The sequence below is a fragment of the Peromyscus leucopus genome, chromosome 2 (genome assembly GCF_004664715.2).
Source record: "Peromyscus leucopus breed LL Stock chromosome 2, UCI_PerLeu_2.1, whole genome shotgun sequence".
NCBI classification, from domain to species: Eukaryota; Metazoa; Chordata; class Mammalia; order Rodentia; family Cricetidae; genus Peromyscus; species Peromyscus leucopus.
This window is the reverse complement of record NC_051064.1, coordinates 10604054-10629438: the sequence shown is the minus strand read 5'-3', so window position 1 is coordinate 10629438 and position 25385 is coordinate 10604054. Positions and strand designations below refer to the sequence as shown.

At 41.5% G+C, this 25385-nt stretch overlaps 1 protein-coding gene across 1 annotated transcript; it reads right to left on the bottom strand.

The window, feature by feature from the left end:
• Positions 1-11987: 11987 nt before the first annotated feature.
• Positions 11988-20887, bottom strand: Ca3 (carbonic anhydrase 3). The gene is made up of 7 exons (XM_028885150.2): positions 20768-20887; positions 19933-20130; positions 17612-17730; positions 16208-16300; positions 15340-15402; positions 14441-14596; positions 11988-12823 (listed from the first exon to the last, which is right to left on the bottom strand). Exons 1-7 carry the CDS (start codon positions 20799-20801, stop codon positions 12704-12706), a joined length of 783 nt encoding a protein of 260 aa, XP_028740983.1. The 5' UTR covers positions 20802-20887; the 3' UTR covers positions 11988-12703.
• Between the last annotated feature and the right edge of the window lie 4498 nt (positions 20888-25385).

Sequence of the window (25385 nt, the reverse complement as noted above, 5' to 3'; positions counted from 1 at the left end):
CCCCAAGTTGCTTTGAGTCATGGTGTTTCATCACAGCAAAGGTAACCCTTGGTTAAGACATATTCTTTCTCTTGATATCCTAGGTAATGGAACCCTTTACCTAGACTGAGCCCCCAGGACACATGCGGCAGCTGCTCATGTAAAGCTCTTTGAAAGTGTTTTGTGTTTTCATTAATCTAGGTGAAGACAGCAGCAACTTGACTAAGAAGCCAGCTATGTAAGAATGGCATTGTATTAAAATTAGAGTGGCTTTGATCTGGGTTTATTTACTAGCTTTATGGCCTTGGGAAAATTGTTTTATATATACTCATAAACACACACACACACACACACACACACACACACACACACACACACACAAGGTTTCACTGTGTAGCCTAAGGTTGTTGTAAATTAAAATTCAGCATCTCGCCTGTAAATTAAGATAATAATGATTCTCATGTCATAAGGTCATAATGAGAACTAAGTGATATGTCATGTGTAAAAGGGTTTGACATTATGCCAATAATTACAGCTTATTAAATATGAGTTATCATTTTACGATTGCATTTCTTGAGACCCTACTAAGTGCTCAATATTTTCCATTTACTTTTTGGGCTACATAAGGTAAATCCATTCATTTACCAAGATATCAAATGCTACTTTGGGCTGTAGTCATGTCAACCTGATGCCAGTCCTCTTGATGTTCATGATGAATAAATATGGAGACAGCAGGGAACAATAAGCAAACAAAAGCTAAGTGAATTCCATCAGTGCCAATGAGTGTGAAGTTCATGACACAGAACTGAGGTAGAATGGTACAGGAAGAGAGGCCACTTTTAGACTGAGGATCCTGGAATCCCTGCTGAAGGAAGCGCCAGAAGAGCCACTAAGGAATGACCAGAAACAGAATAGTTCAAGCAAAGGCAATGAGTATAAAGGCCTAGACAAAGAAGTTTCTAGAACAGAAAAGTTTGTAACTTTAGCATTGGGATCAAGAAAGAGAAGACAAGCAGTAGCATCAGAGCCAGGCAGGACCTGCAGCCAGAGGAGCCTTACAGACCACCATACCCAGGAACCGTTTTCTATTTAAGTATACAAGGAAGCCAGGGGGAAGGTGTCAGGAAGAGAATGACACAACCTATAACTAAGACAAAGAGAAGTTTTAAGGCCACACATCCAACTCTTCATCTTACAGCCAAGGATCGGCTTGTGTGCCCCCTTGTTATCCCCACCCTTGTGTTTGCCTAAGAACTACCTTCAGAAAAAGAACCCAAGTTCCTCTGATATGGAAAGCCATCTGACTCTGACCCTGGCTTCCTTTTTGGATTTTGAGTCTCCCAGTATTCTTCTACAGGAACGAGAGCCAGGTTTTGTGGGTTTGTACTGGGTCTCTGAGCCTTCTCCACTGTATAAACTTCCATGATCTATTCTACTCCTCAAGCTCCTGTGTTTACATGTGAAATGTATTAAGCATACCCAGGGCTGCTGAGTGATAAACTTCATTTATGTGACTTAGCTAAGGCTTCCTGTGTTATTAACTTCTCTGTCAGGGTCCTTGTCATTGTGAGGAGAAACATAGATTTGTGAAATTAGAATCCAACTTTCAGTGTGAGCTGAGTCCACCACCATCGGACTCCAGCATAGCCCTGAACTAAAATTAGGCATCTTGCCCTGCTCCATTTGTAAACTGATGAGAGAGAACTCTAGCCACAGAATATCATTATAAGGCAAAGGGTCTGGAAGATCTCAAAAGCCTGGTGTGGTTTTATGCCTGAATTAATAATATAATGGTCATTATAATATTTTCCACTGAAAAATAATAGATTGCCTTTTCTGTGTCACTAACTTAAATGGGAAAAAAGCATTTAATTAACATGTGTGAGTTTTTACACTCTTAAAATAACTTTTTTTTTTTTTTTTTTTTTTTTTTTTTTTTTTTTTTTTTTTTTGGTTTTTTGAGACAGGGTTTCTCTGTGTAACTTTGTGCCTTTCCTGGAACTCACTTGGTGGACCAGGCTGGCCTCAAACTCACAGAGATCCACCTGGCTCTGCCTCCCGAGTGCTGGGATTAAAGGCGTGCGCCACCACCGCCCGGCAAAATAACTTATTAAAACTATTCATTTACCAATACAGTTCTTAAAAAATAACTTACTAAAAGTAGTTATCTACCAATACAGTACCAAATTCTTCACATAAGTCTAAATTGCAGCCAGAGCACTGGACGGCAGAGATAAGTTTCTTGACCCCAGGCCACTAAGCTAGCAAGCAAAAGAGCCAGGTGTGAACCAAACTGGCAAATCCAGTTTGAACCCTCAGTGACCTGTCCTTTGGCCTGCTAAGAACCAATGAATTCCTCCTTGTTAAGGATTTGCTCCATGGTACTGGAATAACAATGTGTTAAGATTATGTGTGTAGCCCTCCTCTGGGAAGCCAAGTTATGTCAACATGCCAAGCACTTTTGGAACATCCTGCCAAAGTCCCTCTAACTACAGTTTGGTTAAGAGATAACACTAACTTTACATCTACAAACAGTTGAATTTAACTGTCCTTGGCCAGCTGTTTTCTAGATTTTAAAAAGTGTAATACCTACATTTCCAAATTTAAAGATATTTTTAAAATGTCTTTGTTTTTTTCAGGATACCTGGTAATATTTAACTCCTGTAAGAACTAAATCCATCCAGAGTAGTCAATGAAATCAAGTATATTAACAAGTTTCCATTTTAAGCAGAACTGAGCTGAAATATCAAATGGGAAAATTATACTCAAGTGTGCAAATTATACCTTTTTAATGTTAGGTGTTTCAGAGCAGCTACCACATTTACCATACACAATACTCCAATAAAAATAAAAGCCCCCTTCTCCTTAGAACATAGGTTCTCAACTGATTTGCCCTATGGGGAATATTGAACATCTCTGGAGAGATTTCTGGTTTTCCCAGCTTGGGAGATATGGGTGTTCTGTGGCTGGCATCTATGGACAAATGCCAAAGATGCCCTACATATGCCGCAGTGTACAGGAAAGACCCTGGAGACTATTCAACTCCTAATGCTACCTATCTAGCAGAACTTTCCTTACTCATGGTTTCATTAGCTTCTGTTACCCATGGTCAGCCATATATAGGAATTAGTAAATGGGAAATTCTAGACATAAACAATTTATAAGACTTTTATCATCCACCATTCTCATGAAATCCAACAATGTTCTGCCTCATCCCACCCAGGACATGAATCATCCTTTGACCAGAATAGCCATGCTGTAAACACTACCTGCCAATAGCAATTTAGTAGACATGTTGGTTAGCAGACTGACTGCCCAGGTATCATGGAATTTTTTTTTCAAACAAAAACTGTTTTAATTAATGTTGACCCAAAGCACAAAAGTAGTAGCCAGGATATGAAATATTGGAGAACAATTAACTCTGGAACTGTGCATCAAAGCTGCAGAGCATCTGGGGATAAGGATGGAATATCTGTGGTTTGGTACTATCTAGATTTTGAAGTAGGACCAGGAGTCTTGGGCTGTATCTCCTCACATATGAGAAACTCCACCAGACCAGGCTGTGAAATTCTGCCATAAGTTTATCCACATGGTTAAAGGCCGAGGTAGAGCTTAGGGGCAGAGTACAGGCCTAGCATGTGCAAAGTCGTGGGTTCATTTGCACACCCACACTATATATACTATACTATATATACATATATATGGTAATTCTTTTCTTAAAGGTCTGGAAAACAATTAGGAAAATTATGTTTGTATTCAAAAACATCTGAGACCTAAGACAGTGATGCATTCATAATATTCCCTCACTTATCTTTTGTTCACTGGATTGAGTAGGAAAGAATAGAACTCTAGCACTGCACCTTGGGAAATTGTCAGTTTATGCTGCTTGAATGCACACCCAGTCCTGTGCAGATCCTAAGAGCTCGTTAGGTGAGCATTGGCTTCCCTGCATGATTAAACGTCTCTATTGCCGATAAGTCACTGCTCTGCTTGGGGAATTCTGACTCCCTCTTACTAACAAGAGCGAACTAACACTTTCCATGCAGGAGTAAAGGCATCACAACTACACAGTTCCTCTGTCTTAAGGGCAGGAAGCCAGAGCTGCCAGCCCCGTTTACTAGGAGCAAACAGATACACAACCAGCACTTTCACAGTTCTGTAACATGTATGAGTGGGCTTCTGCAGATGGACATGGCTACGTTTTATAACTGTGGTTTTCTTGTTTTGTTCTAATTCAAGTTAATTCAGAAGCAGAAAGGAAATGTATTTAATACACACACACACACACACACACACACACACACACACACACAAAGATATTTTAAGAGTTTTATACTACTCAAAATCAGGATTCAGGAAAATAGAAACCATAAGCTAAGAAAATGCTCCTGACATTGAACTCTGACAGCATTTGTTTCAAGCATCTTTGCTTCATGCCATAATTTCATGTTTTAACCACTCCATACAAAATTTTCAAAATTAGACTTTATAATTTTCAAGAGCGTTCCTGTGCCCCCCTCTCTCCACCTCAGTACAGTGGGTAAAATATAAATATATACATTTGAATGAATAACAATGTAATTTCAGTGGACAGGAAATACAGTAAATCCTGTATGTGACAAAATGTGTTTTTTGTCCTCTCTCTCTTCTTATTTACTCTCCTTCCTCTTCCTTCATCCATTCCTCTTATTTTTTCCCATTTTGGGGGGTGGGGGGTTCGAGACAGGGTTTCTCCATGTAGTGTTGGTACCTGTCCTAGATCTCACCCTGTAGACCAGGCTGGCCTCAAACTCACAGAGATCCGCCTGGCTCTGCCTCCCAAGTTCTGGGATTAAAAGTGTGCACCGCCGCCGCCGCCGCCGCCACCACCACCACCACCACCACCACCACCACCACCACCGGCTTATTTCTTCCTTTTGTTCCTTCCTTCTTACCTCCCCAACAACAGGCTTCCTTTAAACCCTTCTTTCTTTGTTTGCATTGTCTGACCAAACTGGAAGGGTTATAACCGATTCAAAACTGACCCGCTGAATGCTGAAGCTGGACAACCTACGCTGCATGCTTCCCTGCTTCCACCAGGGCAGGAGTGCTGGCCTGTTTTTCTAGTATTCACGGTACAGGACTTCTTTTGTTTCACTCTCCGGTGCCCACTTGAGAAGACTGTGAACGAAATAACAGATCAGCAGAGTGAGAGAGCACAGGGCAGAACAGTGTGGACAGAAAGGCTGGAGACCACGGCCGCTCTTGTTAGCAGAAGACTACCCAGCTTTCCACAGAAGACACCCCACACAGTTCAGGGGTGGCCATGGTGTATCTGTCACCCATGGCAGGAAGAAAACAGATGAACTTGTATTTATGATTAATTTTTTTCACCCTTTAAAAATGTCTACTTTTATTTTATAGCAGATACTTTAGTTATAACAGATATGTTATATGTGCCCATACATCTTTAAAAAAAAAAAAAAAAAGGTCCTATTTGGGGATCGTGTGCCTCAGGGGAAGCTGGAATCCATTATGGGTTCCCAGGCCTGCTGACCCAGAACCATGTTTTGCAGGCCACCTGTCCCAGGCCCTGCTATCTAAGCATCCTTTCCAGTGGTGCTGATATCTCTATGGAACACACCCTGGTGTTGTGGACCATGCTCATGCCTGATAAGCTTTTCTTTTGGTAGCCATAGCCCAAATCAGCCTTTCTGCTTAGAGACTGCCTTTTTCCTCTTAATTTTTTCTCCTTCCTGCATCCAGGTAGTTTATTGGTCTTTTTTGATGTCTTACATTTTTGTCACATAAACACATTTGAAAAGCATGAAACAATCCTGAAAAGAGGGTTTTACAAAACCACTTGTGTGTTTATTTTTAAAGCACGTATCTAGTACTGAAGGCTTTTCTATATTCAGCTAATGCCAGTACTTCTAGCCAGATCCCTCCTTCCCTGAGCCTTGTGCTTATTTCCTAGCTCCTCTGGAACTCTCCCTCCCTTTTGGGGCCTAATCTATGTTCTCTATCAATTAGGCTGCTGAGGACAAGAGGCTCAACATACCTCATAATCTTGACAACAGGTCCTTTGTAGAGAAAACAAAGTGAAAAAGAGGAATTGGACTTTCTTTAATGACATGTCATTAAAATATTTTATTCAAAGAAAAGGATTTACAACAGGTAGCTACAAATCAACTCATGAGCACACAAAGGGCCACTCAGCCTCCCCACACCAAAATAATCCTGCTTTCTCTTAATTGATTATCTGGGGTCATTGATTATCTGTGTTTTTTTCCAAAAAATATTCTCAGTTATATTAAAAGGGGCTAAGATGGGCCTCATGGTACAGACCTCTCTTCATAACCACGAAACAGGCTGAGGTGGGAAAATATCAAGTTTAAGGCCAGCCTTGGAAATTTAATGCAGCTCTGTTTGAAAATTTAAAATAATAATAATAATAACAATAACAAATAGGGCCAGGATGTAGCTCATGGTATAGTGCATGCTTGAGGTGCAGTCACATACACACATAATAAAAGATGCTGAGTAGTAATTTTAAGTACATGAACATGTTGGTAGTATTTGTATCTGGGCTGCATGTGGAGGGGGCCATTTCCCTGAACTTCCTGTCTTAGTGGAGTATGTCAGTTAGGAGTGTTTGTTGACTCTTCAAAAGCATTCTACTCTCTGATTTCTTACCATGAGGTAAGGATTGGACCTAAGACGAGGACTCTTTATCATGTATATAGAATTGCTTTAACAGTCCTCACACAAAACTAGAAACTACTGGAGAACTAAGTCACGGAGAAAATTAAGAGAAACTTCTAGAAAAAAGAGAATGGGCAAACACAAGCACCAGGGTGGTGATGCAGATGCATGCTACTGGAGACAATCCCCCAGGCACTCTGCCAGCCTTGTACCCAGCAGTGCAGGTGGTAAAAGAGATAAGTATCCTGGGATGGAATTCTCTTTCGTATCTCCTAACACACATCTCTTCTTTGCTGAGTTCAGTTTTAAATTTACAAATAACAAATGTTTGGATATATGTAAAACGGCATTTCCCATGCATTCTCTTCATAGAGAAACTTGGATTCTACAATTTCCCAAAAACTCTTTGCGGTGTCTCTGACCTTCAAAGTGTGAGGGAATAACCCCTGCCAGAGCACTGACAGAGACTAGCAAAGATTACTGGACCATTCATGTGTCACCATTCATTCGTCCCTCATCCATTCAACAAACACTTTTGAGTTCTAGCAGGCCCCTGGTTCCAAGTTAGGTCCTCAGGCCTCAGTGCAACAAGACAGATCAAGTCCTCACTTCCATAAAACCTTGCTGTCCACCCTCACCTATTTATTCATCATACCCATATTAACCCACACCAGCATTCATTTCATGTAGAAATTTCAAATATATTTGCTTTTTCTAAATTAGTATACACAGCAAGGACTTGAGTCCTTTATAGTCCCTGAACTCTATGTAGCCAGCCTCTGTCTCTGCCCAGCGCAGGGCCCTGCTCTCACATCTGCTCTGCTTGGCTTGTGCAACCTCATCACCCTTCCAGTATCTCTGGGGCCCTTGCTCTATCCACGTATGCCCTTGGTGACCTGAGGTCCTGCCCTAAACTGCTCACAGAGAGGCTGAAGTGTGACTTCTGTGAGCCCTGTACTTGTATTATGCTTCCATGGGAATCAAGAGGTCTTTCGGGAATGACTTCCCTTTAACAAATGTGTTTGGAAGCATCCAAATTTCAAATGAACACGATAGAAATTTACAGGCAAGTTGGAACAGAGAAAATGTTTACTTAATGGAAAAAGATTCTCCCTGAGGTTTCAGGCTCCTTTACCTGGGGCTGATTCAAATACAAGGGAGAACCCGGTTCCCTGTTTACTGCAGAGCTGCTTCTCAACTGGCTAAAATTAGCTTTTAGATCACTGGGCTTGTGCGGCAGCAGTGCGCCCTGTCCCCTGGGGCTGCGCTGTTAGACTCGCTCTAACTCCTGCTGATCACCTGTGATTATCTCCCTGGCTGAGCTGTCACAGGTTATACCTGCTAAACTCCATCACATCCGCAAAAGATGGATCATTAGCTCTGCCCTTGATCATAGATATTATGCTTCACTTCGTTCCATTGGAGTTGAAAGCCCTCAGGAGCACGAACGCTTTTCCCGAGCGTGACTCGTACATCATGTTTGGCATTCTCACTTTAGGACATGCCCAGGCACGCTCAAAATTAATTTCACAGCAGGAGACTTTCTGCCTTCAGTATTGAGATGGCTTTTCCCCCTCACTCAGCACTGCAGGAGACCCTGTTCATGACATTTGGAAAGCTAGCGTCAAACAGAAATGAACATTATAATTCTTCAGCCTCTTTTCGGTGTTTGATTTTTCTGGATGTCTGACTAATCATACACCTCCTCCACTAGGAGCAGAGCTCCTGAGGCAGAAACTTCCCCAGGAACAATTGTTTAGTCTTCCTCCAAGCCACCTCTTCAGGAGATGTGTTAGTTCAGTGTGACCACACCCTGGTTACTCTGCTTCATTTCTGGTACCTGAGTTATTGCTTCTAAATAGCATCACTGGGCCAGCAAGATGGCAGTCTCCTGCTGCCAAGTTTAAAGACCTGAATTTGATTCTTCAAGACCCACATGGTAGAAGGAAAGAGTTGATTCCCAAAAGTTACTCCCTAACATTCACAAGAGCACTGTGACACATACACAAGCACACACACACACACACACACACACACACACACACACACACACACACAGATATAATCAAAAGAAATTCATCAAATAATAAGCAGTAGTAAATAGGAATTCTCACGCCCTTTTCTACCGTTTGAACAGATGAGATGTAAATTTCTAACACCACAAAAAATTTCATTAAAAGATGATCTTTGGGGTTGTAATAAGCCATTAGAAATTTCCTAAGTTGAAGTAAAATCAATTTTAGAAGATAAAGGTTAACCCTTACTGAGAATTTTGTCAGCATGATATTGTTTTGTATTGTAAATGTATTGATTAAGTCTTAAAATATCCATCCATAGATATTGTTGCCATCCCCACAGACACACAGAGATTACAACCCCTTCATGATCTCCTGTCCAGCTGTGTGATTTTGCATCCTCCACACACTAAACATTTCTTTAAGCTGCTCAGTGCTTATTGATCCCCCTCTCAGTTCAGTAACTGCTTCCCTGTTTGCCCTCAGCCCTCCTTTTCCAGCTAAGGTTCTTAAGAATAAGTAAAAATCCTTCATCTCCTTGGCTAGACAGTATCAATAGATAAGAATAAATATGTAAGCAAAGGAAACAAAGTGTCAGTCTAAAAAACTTAAAAGCTTAGCAACTTAGATGTCAACATGATTGAAACACAGGGCAGCTTTTAAAGGCTACTATTTTTGTAACAGAGATTTTATTGCCATCTAGTGCTCAAAATGAAAATAACATGTAAACATGTTAGGCTTTATTTGCATGAAGTCTTAGTACCCAGGGAGCCATTTAATAAATAATCACTAAATTTACATACATTAAATATGAACTAATTAAACTCTGACATGCAGAGTTACTTCTCTTGTTATTCATATGTTAAATAATATACTATACATGCCCAGAGTTCTTTCTTATATCGAATAAAACCTTAAAGAAAATCGAGAACTAATATCCAGCAGATGCAGTTAATGTGTTTGGGGACCCTATGGTTTATTTTAGGTCAATTTTGCTGTGTTAGCTGTCATTCTGGTATCTGGTGTGTTACCATTTTCCAATGCTTCCAAGTGTATTTATGGCTGGTTCATCTCAACTAGATTTATTTAATGGTGTAAGTGGCCACATTTAGATGCTGAGAGCTGTAGCTTTTCAGTCTTTATGTAGAATAGCTCCCATTTATCCACAAAACTATTCACTTATTTTGCATTTGAAAACATTCTACACTGAAGTCCTGAATTATTATTTGCCTTCTGATAAATACAGTATCTCTCCATTTTACAAACCCCAGGCCTGTCATGAATTTGTGCCCCTCAGCCTAACAGCCTGCCCATGTTGCTCTCCTTGTAGGCTTTTCAGCATGCTATTATCTGAAGATTATGAAACACTTTAATTCACATCGGTTTCTCCCGACTTTGAAATGTTAAGATACCTGCAATTATACCCTGAGAAATAAGGTTGGCGTGTTCTGGAGCCTTCTCAGATGGCAGCTCTTGGCACACTGCTCTGCAAGCTACAGAAGCCTGAAGTGCAATCATTCAGAGGCCTGGACCTAATCTGGAAAACGATGGTCCCTCGAACACAGAAGCATGCCTGTCTTCAAGCCAAGAGAAGTCTATTATGGCACCACACATTAGAGGCAGTTGTGTGTGGGGGTTAAGATGGTTGATTGTTGTGTGCACTATTAATCACTGACAGCAAGGGCAGACAGGACACTGGAGAGTCTCCACCTACAGTCAATGAAATGATTTTTCAAGAAGACATAAACTAAGAGGAGCAAAAGTGGTGTTAGTATCAATATTCAAAGTGCTGTGAAGTTCAAGAGGCTGAGCCTTCCCTAGACGCATCTATTTTCATGACATCGTCTGTTCATACGAAATTCAGCAAGTGGTTATTTTTTGCTGGACACACTATAAGATGACAGGCAAATGCCAGTGGCCAGAATAGTGCCTGTGCCCTCTGGGAGCTTATGGTTCAGGGAAACAGCCTTCTCCAGCCTTGTCCAGCCTGTGTCCTAGAATAATAACCATTTCTAACAGGTGTGCAACCATGTGCCTCCCACACACAGCATAAAAAATGGATACATTCTTTACCATGCTCTGAATGTGACGAACCAAGTATCCTGAGACAAGCAGCTTGTGTATTACCACTAATGATGAGAGCTCCACACCTCTTAATTTCAAGGGATTTAATTAACACATCCTTTTCACACTGACCAACCTGGTTTTACCTCACCCAAGTGGTAATCTATTAAATAACTTCAGCCTCCCAGGACTTCGTCACATGGTTTGACTTCCAGTGTCTCAGGGCTCTCCTGACCCAGGACCGTTTTTCACTCCTTAAGGTAATGTGCTTATTGCTGCCCTTTTCTACAGTAGCTAACTTGTAGGCCACCAAAGCAACGAAAGATAACCCATATCTCTGACTGTACAATTCGACTTTGTGTCTAGAGATATTAAATGTATTAAAAGTCAAATATATGCATTTCTGTGCTGTTGGGTCTTCGCACTCTGAAGTACGTTTTTCAAACAGTGATAAAAGGTGCTATCTGGCCTAAAGGGAGCACAGGCTGTTCGCACTGGCCTGCATGCCGGAATCCTAACCAGCTTTGACTTGACCCGCTGGGACCTTTCACATGATGAGACTGACCAACACCCACCGCTCAGGTCTGCAGTTCAGTTGGATGTCCTTACCGACTGCCTTGCCCCCTTTCCTAAGGATGCAGCATCTGAACTCAGAACTTGACGACTCTTTTATTGCAATCCTTCAGTTACAAAAAACAAACTTGAGAAGCTTGTCATTCTGGGTTTCCTCCATTTTTGTCATTTACATTGCTTTTCCATTAATTGTGCACACCAAATACAATCTTATTAGGGGAAATAAGCCAGACTCAGAAAGACAAATAAGGCCTAGGCTTAAAATAATATATGTCTATAGACTTATGGGTGGTCATGAAACTAGAATGGGGATCATGAGGGGAGGAGAAGACAGATCTTAAAAGGGGAGGACAGTGGGATTTGTGTGGTGTTGAAGCAGAGGAGGGGTCGGTGGGAGGGCAGATGTGACCAGAGAGGGCAGTGATGGAGGGGCTAAATTAGAACAAAGTATACTGATGACTCTTATGCATGAAAGTGCCATAATGAAACCTGTCACTTCATATGCTACCGTAATACAAATGTTTTAATCTAAGTCTTCAGTTTTAAAAGAGGATACACCCACTTGTCATTTGCACCCTGTCTTTATAGTTTCTGTGACCAAGTTGTCATCCACGCCTTCCTGTTCCAGGAATCATTCATTCCAACCTCAAACTCAAAAGACACCAGAGACAGTTTTTATTTTTATTATTACTATTATTGTTATTTTATTAAGCATGCAAAGATAAAAGTAGTGAAATAAAAAAGAAATGGCCCTGCTTTGGACAAAGAAAACCATCTTCATGGAGAAGAAATTCAAATGCTGGATCAAACATTTTAAAACACCTGATCATGTGTGTGCATGTGTGTGTGTGTGTGTGTGTGTGTGTGTGTGTGTGTGTGTGTGTGTGTGTTTTACAGACAATTTAACCAGGCAAACTTGGTAGTAGGAAAAATTTTAGCGAGTAATGGAGTTTTGCTGGTATTAAGAGGTAAAACACAACGATCCTAACGGTGGGCACACATCTCCGTACCCACGCACACAGCTTGACTTCTGTAATATCAGTAACTCAGCTGGAAAACAGGAGCCCTGAGATTGTGAGAAATTCAATATGCTCAGTAAGTCATTGTTGTCTATATCTCTTCTTCTATATCTCTTCTTCTATCTATTTCTTCTCATTGAACCCATACTAGAAATACTAATTTTATAGAAAAGGTGGTTATTACAAAGGTTAGGTGTGAAATTCATGCTTCTGGGTTAGATAGACAGTGTCAAAAGGCGTTGCTATTTCATGTGACTACTTCTTTTCCCTCTAGGTGTTTTAGAACAGCTTAGAAAACAGAGCACCAGGAGGAGGCAGGCAACTCTTCAGGAGCAAGTTTTCTTTCCTGAAGAGGGCAAATCCAGAGCCTCACTTGAAGGAGGCCCTCACCACCCTGCCCTTGACAGGCTGCGGAGGGCGCCAGTTCCCCACCAGAGGCACTGGGGGCTCGTTCTCCGCGCTGGCGAAGAGGCTGCGCAGCTTGGCCATCTGCAAAGGGAAACAGACGGTTAGAAACCGCTGACTCTCCAAGCCAGCCAGGCAAACCACAAGCCGAGTCTCCAGGGGTGTGGCGCGAGTTGGCAAACATAACATAAACAGTTCCTTACATCCAGGATCCCCTGCTCTCTGGATACCCACCTTTCCCACCCGTTGTAAATTGAGGGGTCAGCATGAAGTATACATTTTACATAGAAAGGGAGTTTATAGAAAGGTTTATTGTATGCCTGCAAATAAGAAAAACCTTGGTAGGCTTCCACTGTGTAATCAACTCAAGCACTTATGAAATTACTTTAAAGGACGAGAAAGAAATTAAAATCGGGCTATCCATTAAAATGATAACCGTTTCTTTTCTTTTTTTCCTTAAAGGATCAGAAAATAGGAAGTTCTCATAAAAACAGTATGTCTTGGTAGTTGAGATGGCTCAGTGTGTAAATGTCTTGGTAGTTGAGGTGGTTCAGTGTGTAAATGTCTTGGTAGTTGAGGTGGTTCAGTGTGTAAAAGTGCTTGTGGCAAGCCTGACAACCTTCGATGCCCAGAACCCACAGGGCAGAGGGCTGTAAGCTGTCCTCTGACCAACTCACACGTGCTCACTCGCATGCATATACACGCACATGTTGTACTTTTACAGTTAAGATAGCTGGGCGGTGGTGGCACATGCCTTTAATCCTAGCACTCGGGAGGCAGAGCCAGGTGGATCTCTGTGAGTTCGAGGCCAGCCTGGGCTACCAAGTGAGTTCGAGGAAAGGTGCAAAGCTACACAGAGAAACCCTGTCTCGAAAAACAAATAATAATAATAATAATAATGATAAAGATATATTATGCTTTAGTAATAAAATGGTTTTAGCTTTCCTTATTTAAAAATTGTCATTCCACTTTTAAAATCTTTATACCAGTGAACAAGACTGTTAAAGCTAATCCTTATTTTATTCATTTATTTGTTTTAACGTCGGTTTACTCTTGGGTCCACCCAGGAAGAAACATATAAGCCACTGTCTTGGGCCAAAGAGTCAGGCTGATGAGCTGATCTTACTGTGAGACATTCATGTTCCAGGCTGTGAGCCCTATGTGTTTCACGTCTTTACCTATGTTCTCCATGTCCACACCCACTTAGCTTTCCTTGAAGCCCCTGTCTTGTACATGTTACCAGTCCATTTGTTAGATAAATGGAAGGCAGGAATGAGAAGAGCAGCCAGGAACTCTTGGAAGTAAACAGACTGGGACTGGGATGAGGATTTTGTGCTTGGTTGTCCTTGTGGAGAAATTGATGTATGTTTCTCTACTGGTAAAAGCTGGAGGAGCGCAGCACTCCTCAAAATCTGTCCTGCTCAATCACTTCTGCGTCTTTCTCTTCCTCAGGCCCGGATTTCACCCCATCTCCTAGTCAGTCCTCACTCTTACATAAACCCAGTTCAGGATTGCATTGTCCCACTACCCTTGGGAAACTCCCTTGGATAAAGCTGAACAGGCTGAGGGAATTTCTAGAGGGCAAACTGTGAGACATTTGAGGACCACACCAGCAATCTGGCATTCAGCGTCTATGTGTTTCGGCTTTAGCAAATGCCTTCAGCCCACAGCTCACACACAGGGCTCTGCGGTTGCGCTCACCTGGTCTGAGCTCACGGTCATAGGCTCCTTCAACAGCAGCCACACGATGCATTCCTCGCAGGGTGGCGTGGTGAAGGAGCCATGGTAGGTCCAGTAGTCCCGGCAAGCAGGGAACAGGCACGACGGGTCGAAGTGCGTGAACGGAGCCTCCTTGCCCTGGAAGACAGGAGCAGGCACTCTAAGCCGGCATGTGCACTCAGCGCCCCCTAGAGGCCTCACTTATTCATTCATGAGAACGGAAAGGAAAGCGGGCGTTTAAACAGGTTCAGGCCCTTCACTAGCGAACCTCAGGCGAAAAGGAATCTGCTTTATGTCTGACTTGATCTGTTACAGTCACTGCAGTATTTTAGTCCTTGTTTTCACGCTGTGTGGGGCTGCTACTCTGTCCTTTCTCACAGGGGAGACTGAGAATGAAGAATACTTCTTGGAGGTTGATTTGAAGACTTTCACTTTAGTACATTTCATGCTCAGAATACTTCTTCCAGTGTCCACACTTAAAAGCAGCTACTTGAATAATCTCAAAGAAAATAAAATTGTGTTTGTTGTTAATGTTTAATGTATATAGAGGCTACCAGGAAGGACAATACCAGGATTGAAAGAGTGACCGTGGGTAGCCTGAAGAACCTCAATAAATCCTGTGCTCACCATGGAGCAGGGGAAGACCACCCAGAACCTCTTACTTACCTTCCTGGGGAAAGTCCTTATCTGATAGGCTGACTGACAAATGAAATAACAGATGTGAAAGTGCTCTAAGGACTCAACACTTAACAAATACCTGGCATTTACTTTTGTATGCAAACGTAGGATATCCATCAGACAGTGGAAGGTTTTACCCAAAATTCGAATACAATTGAAATGTTTGGACTTAGGTTTGCAGTCCTTATCTGATTTGCTCTTACCTTGGTCTTAACTTTGTCCAGGGCATCAAGGAGAATCTGGAATTCCCCTTTCTCCCGTCCTATCTGTAAGTAAATAGGCATCCAATGAGATGTTTTTTCCCTCCTTTATAATTGGAGATCATCATAAAAACTTATTTGATCCATCCACGTGCAATTGGTGTTTATAATTCTTCCATAGTCTTAGGTTGAGCCAAATGTAAGTTTATTCACCCTGAAGGACTGTTGAATATATATTTTCTGATCTAAATTTGGATTTTAGTTCTCTGAAGTACAAAACCACAAAATTACATGTTGGTTCAACTCTATTTCCTTGACTCTTTCTGCAAAGTCATTCCATTTTTTAAAAGAGCCAAAGCAAAAGTAAACTATGTTTCCACAACTGAACTTACTGTCTTTCCCCTCACAATCCTCCCAGTGAATTCAGAACCTAGAACAAACTAGGTCATTCGCTGGCTTAAAACTCAGATTGGGTTACCATGAAGTTCATGTGTTAATGTCACTAAGTCCTCTTTAAACCAAGGTTGGCTGAACAACACACACATTCTTTGTGCCATCCTAGCCTGAGATCCTGTGGGTGGTGGCCCCGTTAAGCTGGGGGAAGGTCCAGCCAGGCACTTGGCATCCCAGAAGTTCCCAGCACTGGCTTTCTGGTTTCCAGTGTGATGGAAATAGAGTGGTGTGAAAAGAAAATGAACACATGTCATACTCACACTCGCCCTTGCTCTTGCCTTTGCCTTCATAAGCTTTTTAAGACCCTGCCTCACACGGGCTTCAAATACAAGGGGAAAATGGAATGCATGGTCTACTAAACATTAGTAAGAGATTGCATTCTGAACGAGAAAAAAATTACCATCTATGTCTGCCTCACCTTCAGAAAAATGCCAACAACAGCAATTCCATCGGGTTGCTTTAGAGCTTCTCCAAAGGTGTTGTACTTTGGATTCCAGTGAACCAGGTGAAGCTGCAACCACCAAACACAGGCTGTGAGATAAATCCTTAGGATGCAGAAATGAGCATTATTATCCCCAAGAGACCCAAATGTGTGCAGTCTCCAGGTTGTTGCTGAACACTCTCATGGAAGTTGATGAGATTCTAAATATTAATAAGCAATACTTCGGTAAAATTTCAATAGTTCAAAAAAAGGGGGATATGAAATTGTCTGCCTCCTCATGGACAGAGTTCCAGTGTCTGGCAGCAAGCATATCTTAATTTAGGACATGAGCACAGCTTAAGTAATCAGGTTGCCCATATTGAGTTACTTAAGATGGCAAGAGAATAGTTTATAGCTGTTAAATGTTTATATTCAATTTCAAAAATGTGAGATAATCCCATGTACAAATACCACACTCCAAGCCTTTTCCACATTTGGAAAAAAATTAGCCTGAACTTTCTCCACTGGTGGAGGAAATGCCGAGCCAGGAAGACAGTCCTAATAATTTATTGGTCTCTACCCTAGCTTTCTAGATTGCCTGTAGAGAAATGGCCATACCACCCTAAATGTGCTGGATCTCATCTAATCTGGAAGCCAGCCAGGCCAAGCCTGGGTAGTACTTGGAGTTTCTTCAAGTTTTATGTAGCCAACAGTTAAGTACTCAGTGATGCCCCTAGTGGGATCAGCTATAGTGTGCTGCCATGATTACACTTCCATCTCATCCTAGTGCTCATCAACATCTTTGGAAAAGAGTGAAACAGAAAGAATGAATTTTGCTCTCGATTTTTGAAGAATGAATTTTGACTTGATGTCCTAATGAAAATGAGAGGTGGTTTGTCTTATTCCATTTGCAAATTACTGCCTTAAACAAGGTGCATACACATACAAGCATACTTCCTTAAGCAAGCAGAAAGTAAAGATTTCTTATAATTACTAAATGTTGTTTTTGAAGCATTATCTATACTCATAAAAGAGATATCTGAGCCAGTCTGTATAAAGAAGACCAGCCCAGTCCCCTTGCCTCTGTTATGTAACAATTATGTTGCCTATCTGTAACCTCTTGCAGGTGGTTTTAGTGGGGATCAAATCAGCTAATGCACATAGTTGCTTCACGCACATTAGCTGCCTTACTGGTCTGGTTCTATTCAAGACTATGCCCGTTTCTCAAAATCATCTGGAGAATCTTCATTGAGGATGCTGACCCATTTGCCCACTTCTCTCTGACCTTTGGTGGCTTCACTTTATGAGTGGGAGGCTTGAAGCAGGAAGAGTACTGAAGTTGTTTTAAATTTCCAGTTTCATTGATTTGAGACCTAGTGTGGATCAGGCAGTTCCCCCTACCTCAGCAGCATACTTCACTCCATCCACTGTGTGCTCAGAGCCATGGTCATCCGAGGAGCCCCAGTGAAGATGGAATTGGCGAAGTCGGTAGGGTCCAGAGAGAGGACCACCCCTCAGCACTGTGAGTAAGATAATAAGGTGACTGGTGAGTTCCCCTACCTCTGCAGGACCCTATCTGAAACCAGCACTCTACAGAAGACTCCATGGGTAAAAGACGTCAACTTCTGGGAATATGGAGCCATCCCCAAGTGCTTGTAACTTGAAGTCAAACTATATCAGAGCAAGGATTTTCTTTTCTCTCTCATTTTTGCTTGTTTATCTTGTTCTTTTAACACTTTAGGAAACAAACTAAAGTAGCAGATATACTATAAGAACCTGAGGACAGGCTAGTAGTACAGCACTGTTGGGAAGAGCTGGGCACCTGAGAGGATTTAAGTACCATTTCTGAGTTCACACCCTCATCGTTGTGTGATCTCAGGCAAGATACTTCGCTTCTCTGAACTGGTCTTTGAATCTCTAAGAAGGTGATAATAATCCCGCACTTTTTGAGCTGCTGTGAGGATTAACTGAGATCAAGCACCTAAATGGTGCTCATCTCACAGTGCCCTGTGAGAGATCACTGAGCAGGCAGGAACTCCTTCTGAGTGTCCCACTTTCAGTGGTGCTTTTCCTTAGATGAAAAGGGGTACTTCCCATACACATCTACTTTAGATTGTATCTGCTCATGGCAGAGGAAACAAAATTCAGAAATTTCCCAGGAAGCTAGTCAGGGTGGACCAGTACATATCATCATTATATAAATGTATATGTATGTATGTATGACATATGTATCATTCTTAGGCATTAGTTTGGGCTTGTATAGCACTTATCTAAATCTCTCCTGTAATTTGGTCTCAATTCATTCTGCCTGGAGATTAATTTAAAGATTCAAATATCTTCTAAAGGATACTGAAAACTGTACAGAAACCCTAAAATCAAGATTTAGCAATGAAATAGCATTGTAACAGCAGCTATTTTAGAAAGACTTCGTTTCTTTCAGTGGTTCAGGGAAACCCACAGTGCAGACCTACAGCAATAATGCTAGTCTTGAACCAGCTTGATCAGATGGGAAGGAGGTGGTTTGACTTGTAGTTTCCTGTCCAATCACTGAGAATAGCTATGATCTGGATATGAGTCTAATTTATTGAACTAAACCATATTAAATCTCTAATACTCAATTTTTGTTTTTAAAAATGGTATTTCATGTGATTCTGCTTGTGAGTTCTAGTTTTTTTTTCCTTCCAAATGGAGCTTCAGCTTTTAAGGCAAAGGAAAAATGGGAAAGAGCAGCAGGAAATAACTGCCCAGGAAATGGTAAGCTTCTGTCCTTTTCCTTAACTGGGAAGTAGAAGTGATCACTCACTCTATCATTATTTCTTATGATATCACTGGGATGTTCATTCATGCATATCAATAAAGGAAATTTTATCTTATGAGGAATGTTGTTCTAGGAAATTGCATTCTTGATAACTAAAGAATAATTCTTATTCTTGTTTGCAATGAAATAAAGCCTGTTTAATTGAAGCAAAATTTCACTCTTTAGCTCTGGCTGGCCTGGAATTCATTAGGAAGACCAGGTTAGCCTCATATTTGTGGCAAACCTCTTGTCTCTGCCTCTTGAGTGGGTTTATAGATGACAGCCACCAAGCTTGTCTGAAATAAAGTCAGGTTAGTCTTATTTTACTTCACAGATTGCTTACTAGTGTAGACTTAAAAAATTATATTATGTTTACAATTTCACACTAACATTGCCCCAAGAAGAAGTGGTCACATACATCAGAAACACTCACCACAAAGATTCTTTGGTTGATCCCCAGTGAGGTACTGAACCCAAGTCACCTGAACTCAAAGTGGCTCTACCTTTTCCCATTGATTGGCCTCCTTCCAGTTATCCAGGGAAGAGATGACCCAATTGATTTCTCTCTGTTTGAGAGAGTCTGTTTTCCATACCATCAGGAAACATAAGAACTTCATCTCTTGGTAGTCAAAAAGTCCACGTGCACTCCCTGATCAACCATACTCTGTCTCTGGAATATGTAGCTAATGTTTAGCTTGGGCACATGGCCATTTTTCAGCAACAGGGTAACCATAGTTAGAGGGTATGGCATTTTTCTTCATTGCATAAATATAATTCTTTACAACTAGAGCCAAGTCAAATGTCATCTCCATTTCAAGGATGAACTTCTCCCCCTCCCCACTAGTTTTGTTACTGTGTTACAAATTGCATTTTGCCAACAGATACTGAAAACACCCACATGAGCCTTCCTAAGTGCTGTACTTACTGGACCTGTCATAAGTATCATCAAACACAACTCTGCAGGTCTTCCCATTGTTCAGGATGGTCTTAGCAGAGCCAGGATCATAAGATGCTGACCAGGGCTGCAGAGAGGGGTCATGCTTGATGTCTTTAGTATGCAGCTCAATGGGTGACTGGTTGTCCCCTTTGGCAATTGGATAAAGTTCATGCCAGTGCTCAGGACCTAGGAAGTAAAAGGAAAGAAATTTATTTATTTAATAGTACAACCCAAGGTCTCTTTCCAGTGGACTAAGCCAGCAAAATACACATAGGCCAGAAAGTGGTTACAGAAAGGTTTTGGGTTCAGATTAAACAACATAGCACTTTGCATTTCAAACCTATTTAGAACCTTGCTTATCTATGCTCGAAGAGTATTTCAGTCTATGCAGTCCCTCCTCTCGCTTAGGAATCATGTAACCTGAAAAGCTTATCTTTGAAATGAATCACACATGATCACATGATTTTGCATTATTTTTCAGCTTTCTTCTCTTGCCCATGGCTGAGGGCTGACTCATAATGAAAGCAATGATTGTTACCAGGGCCCCAGGCTTAAAGAGGCCAAGTGCTCACTGCTCAGTTTCACAGACTAAGGACCAACCAGACCTGACCTGGGGTTGAGTGACTTCTCAGACACATCATCCAACCTTAGACTAGTTACAGTGTATCTCTGAGCTTCAGGTTCCTCGGTGGAAAGGAAAACAGTGAACCATGTTAAAAGGACCAGCAGCATGGGGCACCTGAAAGTTCTCACTACATACTAGCATTGCTAGTTCTTTACTCCTATGCCAGCACATCTGTGTAATGCCAAGGGCTCTACTCACCGTTGTGGCTGGCGTAGCCCCACTCCTTAGCCATGGTCACCTTCTTGTTTCTCAGCGCTGGACAGCTCCTTCCTTTCCTTGCTCCAGTTGTCCTGCGAAGTCCCCAACAGTCCTGACTTTTATATAGGTCTCCTGCAGTGTGCATGGCCTTATTAGGTCAGAGGGGTGAGGCAGGGGGCTAAACTGGATTGGGGTGGTATTTGGAAGGCGGGGCGGGGGGAAGCCAATGAATTACAAGAGCTGAACAGCTGTCCGGGTGAGAGGGTGGCAGGAGGGGGCAGCGAGGGGGGCGGAAGCCCTCCCCCCCTCGCCCCCCCCCCCCCCGCCTCGCCCCTTGGCTCTCGCATGAGCCCTGGCTCCTTCTCCTGCTCCCTTTGCAGGTTTCCGAGCGCGGGGCTTTCTAAGAGCTCCGGCTTTGGCCATGCTGGTTCCCTCCGTCTTTCATGCACTTGGGGGTCTGGGGAGGCGCGGGCGCAGGCTGCGGTCCTGTTACGCTTAGTTAGCAACTAAAAGTTGCACCCGCGCTCTTGCAGCCCCACTCAGAAGACGTCGCTTTTACCTCGGACTGGAGGACCACCAGCTGCGGTCTCTGAATGCTAAGGTTCCTTTCCCTGTAAGAATCCGGTTAGGGTGGCGGGAAAGAACTCCTCCGATCCTCTAACTCAAGCATGATTCCCTTGTGAAAAACATGTCAAATCCCGGGAACAGAGATGAGGAGGAGCCCGTAACTACACCCTGCCCAGTCCCGTTATCCTTCAAGGGATGAGTTTCTGAGGCAGATCGTGCAAGGCTTCACATCCAGTCTAGTGGGTACATTTGTCCTGTAGGAGTCTGAGCACAGAGCCAGATCCCTGGCGGAGCACGGACTCTGCACCCCAGCCTCACTCAGCAGCAGTCTGGGAATGAGCCACACGGGGAGTTATGCTCCGTTAGTCTCAGGACGCCAAGGATACCCGAAGCTTTAGAAGGGCACTGTCATAAAATGAGTACGCTAACTAAAAACTTCACTCTCCAAGACAAATTCAGACACTAGGCAAAAAGGAGAAAAGGGTCTACGGAATCGGTTTTGGGGGGTCGTTTCTTTCTCTCAGTCTTAATGTGTTTCATAATACAATAAACCACATAAAAGGAGACTAAAACTGGAGTATCCCATGTATGCACGGCAAAGATATAGTTAGCAATATCTGGTTGCCGTTCACACTAAAGAAATCAGTATAGCAGATGTTTGCAATTCTATGCATATATTATAAAAATTCTTGTTTGGGCAAGAATATCTTTTTAAAAGACCAGAAAGATACATCTAATCTTAGAAATTAATTGAACAGGATTTATGCATGCATTTTCTTATAACTTCTACTTTTCTAAATAGCTTTTTCCATTTTACTTTTCCTTGGGAGTTACAAAACCTGAGAAGGAAGTCTCTCATCACGGCAAAGACAGCTCATCGGCTAGGCATGTGGAATGCCTGACCACACTCAGAACCTGGACGCCAGGGGAGTCAGTCTCCAGGGTATTTTTGTGACCAGGGATCACTTGATCCACACAATAGCACTGTGGAATCAGGAACCCTCAGTTAGTTCGGAAAATCCAAGCAAACACAGGGAAACAAATGCCCTTAGCTCTATGCATGGCTGGGTTTCTAGCTCACTGTGGTATCTGCTGCTGTGTTTGGGATTAATAGAGGTGATTTAAAGTTATAAGTACATGATTATTGGTGTGAATAAGCCATAATCTCACTCCAGGCCATCAGCTGTGATGCTGACTCTTCTCTGACCTGTGTGATCAGGAGATTAATAATTAAATCTCATAGTTACCAATAGTTATTTGATGCTGAGTATTGAGTTAAGACATACAAGGAATTATAAATGCAATCTAGTAATTCATCATGCTACTACTGTTTATGATGAGAGATTCTTTTTAAATGCTTCATTTACAATTTAACAATGTACCCAATGACATTTAAAAAACACTTGTAAAAAATTGTCAAAGTGAAATATCTAACAGAATTAGATACAATAATTTTGAAAACAATACTTGGGATTTTTATCTTATTTTCTTGTAAGAAATTAGTGAAAACTGTAATTTAACATAATTTATAATAAATTGTGTAATTATAAGTGAGGAGCGGTGGCTCACACTTTTAGTACCAGCATCTGAAGTTAACAAAGTAGACATATCTCTGCAAGTTTGAGGCCAGCTTGGTCTATTTAGGGAGTTCAAGGGCTACTAAGGCTACAATAATGAGACCCTGTCTAAATAAAGAAAGAAATAAGTAATTATATCTCATCTGAATTCATCTGCAAATATTTTTTTTAAAAAAACCTCTCCTGCAAATTTATCATCTGCATCTTAACTAAATTACTCCAGCTTACTTAACTATAAATTTCAAAATTATCTGTCCACAGAGAGAAAGATACTTCTAAATTGGGTTCAGGACTTTTAAGCTTTTGGAGTTGACTTGGAAAGGAAAACTGTTAGGCACACACCAAAACTAGAAGAAAGATAAAAGAGCCATTAATAAGTAACTACAGACTATCTCTTCCAGTTCTCCCAGCAAAATCATGGGAAAGTTGATGTAGTGGGTAATTTTCCTCCAAAAATGAATGTATGCAGAGAAAAAAATAGGAGAAAAGAAGGTGAAAAAGTAGGCAAAGAGGTGCTCTTGCCAGAGTCAACTAGAAGATATTAAATTAAATTTAAAATATTAGAAGTAATAACATTTAGATATATTTTATCCATGATTTAACCATTCTATTTTGCAAAAATATCATGTAATACAATTAACTCAAACCATCCACAAGTTTGGCATTTGTGTTGCAATACTAAGAAAGAAAATCACCAATTAGGATTTGAAGTAATTTAATAATTCAGCTTAAATATTGTAATCAAGAGCATGGATTTTCTACTGCTTTTGATTTTCATAGAATAAGCTCTAGGACAGAAATGCAAAAATAGTCAGCAAAAATAGACAACACAAATGAAAATTTTAATAAACTATCTGACTACGATGGGTGGGCCAACTTTGACCTTCCTCATCAGTGTCGGCTGAAGCTTGGCTAGGGTGTGCTATAGATAATTGCAGGCTGGGCTCCCAAGTTTGCCACTAGTGACAGCTGGGTCATTTGGATAAGATCTTATATTTGGCCTCTGTTCTTGGCAAGGCTGGAGGAGAGCAGCCTAACTGGGATATGTCAGGCTGATCACTTTACCTGAAAGTGGGAGCAGGGGTTCCAGGGTAAAGTCCTCCCGGATCCACCCAATAAGATCTGATCATCAAGGTCCATCAATTCAAACCAGTTTCTTCCAAACATAATTGTTATTTTGAAATATAGTAATAGAATATTAGGTGGAGAAAATGGTTGAACTTTATAATAAGTTTTCTTAGGATCAAACATGGACCACTAAGACGTATTTCTAATAATTTCATGATGTTTGTTTATAGAATTTAACAGTAGAGTCTTCTTGTTGTTTTGCTTGTTTGTTGACTTCTCAGAAACATTTAGGTGCCTGTTTGCCTACATTTTTCTTTGGTCTTAGGTACCTCCTATGGGAAGTGGAGGAAATAATTCCCACCTTACGAGTTTCTTGTGAGGCTTACACGACAATATACAAGGCAGCTAACACAGCATACATAAGATAGAGGAGCAAGCACTCAGCAGAATTAGTGTCTTTCCTTATTCTCTACATATAACATCTCTCTCTCTCTCTCTCTCTCTCTCTCTCTCTCTCTCTCTCTCTCTCTCTCTCTCAAGTCATCTACCCTGAATAATCCCTGTTCCTTGTTGACCATAAACAGTGCCTTCCTTGTATGTTGCCAAGTGTAGGTGCTAACCTGAAGATATCATTACAGGAAAGAGATATCTTGGGTGAATGAAATAAAAATGGATACCCACAGCATTCACCCTCTCCTACGAACTATCTTGTCTGCTTGGAGTAATCATGCTTTGGCCCTTTTCAGCAGAGGAGTCATGGCAAGCCAAGAACCAATTATACACATAATGCATTAATCTAACAGGAATCAGTGAAACTCTCAACACTCCGAGGATAATACCTAAAAACCTTCTTACAAGGCTGAAAAGTTATGTTACTTGATGATCAGGATTTTTGTTTCCCTTTAATTCCTCATGCTTAATGAAGTTCCAGGTGTAACAGGAATTACTAAGTAGTCTTTTAATAAATAATAAAAAAAAACCCAGAGCCAGATATTGATGTAAATGCTGAAAGATAGGAGAGACAAAGGAGCAAGCACATCTTACCTCTAGGACTCCTTAGCCTGAAAAAGCCTTTCTAGCAGAAATGTCTTTAGCCAAAAGGGGTTCCTCAACTAAAAAGCCTTTATTTAGTTCCTATCTCCTTGTGCCTTATATACCTTTCTTTGCCCAGCCATCACGTCCTGGGATTATAGGTGCGTATGCTTCCCCAAGTATTGGGATTAAAGGTGTGTGCCTCCACTGCCTGGCTCTGTTTCTCTCCTAGACTGAGTCAATCTCCTGTAGTCCAGGGTGGCTCTGAACTCACAGAGATCTAGATGGATCTCTGCCTCGCCGGTGCTAGGATTAAAGGTGTGTGTCACCATTGCCTGGCCTCTATGTTTAATCTAGTGGCTTATTCTGTCCTC